Source organism: Engraulis encrasicolus, unplaced genomic scaffold (genome assembly GCF_034702125.1).
Source record: "Engraulis encrasicolus isolate BLACKSEA-1 unplaced genomic scaffold, IST_EnEncr_1.0 scaffold_754_np1212, whole genome shotgun sequence".
Taxonomy (NCBI): Eukaryota; Metazoa; Chordata; class Actinopteri; order Clupeiformes; family Engraulidae; genus Engraulis; species Engraulis encrasicolus.
The window spans coordinates 10,001-12,556 of NW_026946087.1; the positions used below are offsets into that span (position 1 = coordinate 10,001).

Genomic DNA, 2,556 nt, shown 5'->3' on the forward strand with positions numbered 1-2,556 from the left:
GGTCTCCGTGGTGAAGAAGGGACAGCTGGTCACCAGCTGGTTGCCATGGGAGGGGTCCTGGTCGTCGGGGGCGTCGCCCTCCTGCAGGTGCAGTTCCTCCTGGCTGCCACTGGGGGAGCTGTGGGGCAGGCTGTGGGCGGAGCTTAGCGTAGAAGAGGCGGAACCTGCAGGGAAAACACACATTGCCCAGAAACATAAACTACATTACAACAACACTGTAAATATTCATCATTAGCACACATTACAATTAGGGATGCGCCGATACCCATTTTTTCACTTCCGATCCGATCCTGATATCTAAATTTGGATATCTGCCGATACCGATACTACTCCGATCCTATACCAAAACCATATATGCATGGGATTCAATTTGAGGTAGGCCCAAGTAAACTATTTGGTCAGAAAAGGAAGTCAGAAGAACATAAAACCTATTAATATGTAAAAAGTAACGAGTAAAAAAGCAACAATCCCATCCTGAAAACTAATTTGCAAGTGTTATGATTTCAAATTAACATTAAACTTGGCTCAATGTCAGTAATGAGAAAATTCCGATACTTTGGGAAAATTTCGATCCGATCAGATCTCTGAATTATGTTGATATCTGAACCCGATACCGATACACCGATACCGATATCCCATCCCTAATTACAATACCACCCCCCTGTGGTGCGGGGAGGGAATACGCATTACACAACGCCAAAAATATTCAGCACGTATTACAAAAAGCTAATCAAATCCTCCATTATTCACTCCAGGAAAAGACACAAGGGGTGTACTAATTATTGCTGACCACTGTCCATATTCTACTCCGCACATCGGGTAGAGCAGTGTTTCCCAACCGTTTTCTTCAGGGACCCATATTTTTACCATTGTAAGCTTTGGTGACCCAATCGCACGAGCGCGCGCACGAGATGGAGTCACATGATACTCAGTTTCCTGCGAAAACTCATCAGTTATAATCTTATTCCTCAATTTGTCTTCAGTTAAATATAGAAACATCACTTACATTTTGTTGCTTCTATGCATATATTAGTTGAATTTTTTGTCATTTATTCAACATGGGCTATATATGGTATTAAAATGAAACCCCTTAAAATCAAGAGGGCTTCGCGACCCACTGTGGATCTTTGGCGACCCATAGGTTGGGCCTCGACCCATAGGTTGGGAACCACTGGGGTAGAGTGTATAGTGACTACACAATAATTAGTGAGAACATTATTAGACTCCATATATATACACATATAGACATTACATGACCAGGGCGCTTTACATACTCAATCTTTTCGGTGAGAAACGGACTTTACTGCTGCCTGCTTCCCAGAATGCTGTGCGCCAGCTCCCCCGCAATAGTGAACCTGAAAACAAACATGGCTGCCACCCGATCCACAACCTTAAATGTGTCTTTAGTCGGACACTTGAAGCCAAATAAATCAACATTGTATTATCTAAATATAATTTCACTCAATCTATTTATATTAAATATTTTAATCGTTTGACAGCACTAATTTATAGTCTATTTTACTATTCCGTCGCCTGTTGGTCTTACACTAGTCAACTAGCCTACGTAAGCTAAGCGCTAAAGTCGAAAAACGAAACTCCAACCAAATACGTCCCGATGTCCCAGGGCAGCACTCTAGTTAGTGCCGTTCGACACAAACCTTTACGACGGACACCACGTCTTATTAGAAGAGGTAATCTCAACTTTACGACGGACGTCATATCTTATTAGACTAAGCAATTTCAAGGTTATCTCTCAAGGTTAAAGCTGATGCAGCCGACGGTCCTGATGTAGTGATTTGGAGTCTGCCTATTTCCAATCGGATGGTATATGTGTTTCTCTCACGTGATAGCTTGGTTTACTGGATCCTGATTGGATAGCTGAGGAAGTGTTCCTCTAACCTGATTGACCGGCTGATGCGGCGGACGCCCCAGTCGTGATGTTCTGGAGCCTCTCAGCGGCCGACTGGCGACTGGTGATGACCTCACGAAGGTCAAAGGTCAAACTCTGGACGTCGTAATGCGTGAAGCCCTTCGAGACGGACCAAAAGGACGCCTAGAAAAGAAGAAACCGACCAATTCAGGAATAAAAAGAGGGAAAAAAAGAAGACTCTGAGAGCGATCTAGTCCCTAAATAGAAATGCTGGGATGTTGAGAAATGCAGTTGAGGAAAAATGTTAAAAATTAAAATTCAATTAAAATGTAATCGTTAGAAACTAGAAATGCAGTCAGAGAGAGTGCAGACCTCAGTCAAGGAAGCTGCTTGATAGAATATTTAACTATGTTATACCCTTTTTCCTTTCTGCCCTGTTTTTGTGGAGTTAGAAACTGAAATGTCAAAATACGTCTGATCCCACAATGGTGAAGAATCTTATGGTACGGATATGGATTGTGAAAATCTAATCGCTTGTTCCTTTTCCCAGAACTCCAGAAAATTTAATCAAAATCTGTCCATAACTTTTTTAATTATCCTGCTGACAGACAGACAGACACACAGACAAACCAACGCGACTGAAAACATTACCTCTTAGGCGGAGGTAATACATTAAAATAAATTAA

The 2,556-nt window shown here is 42.1% G+C and overlaps 1 protein-coding gene across 1 annotated transcript in view; it reads right to left on the bottom strand.

Annotated features, from left to right (window-relative positions):
- The window catches only part of LOC134444814 (signal-induced proliferation-associated 1-like protein 1), a gene marked incomplete at both ends in the record, with an annotated part of 12,036 nt that extends 9,983 nt beyond the window's left edge, over positions 1-2,053 (bottom strand). The window contains 2 exons of the mRNA XM_063194005.1: positions 1-164; positions 1,900-2,053. The exon at positions 1-164 is cut by the window's left edge and continues 16 nt beyond it. Of these exons, the coding sequence (XP_063050075.1) occupies positions 1-164; positions 1,900-2,053 (318 nt within the window). The remainder of the gene's footprint in view (positions 165-1,899) is intronic.
- Between the last annotated feature and the right edge of the window lie 503 nt (positions 2,054-2,556).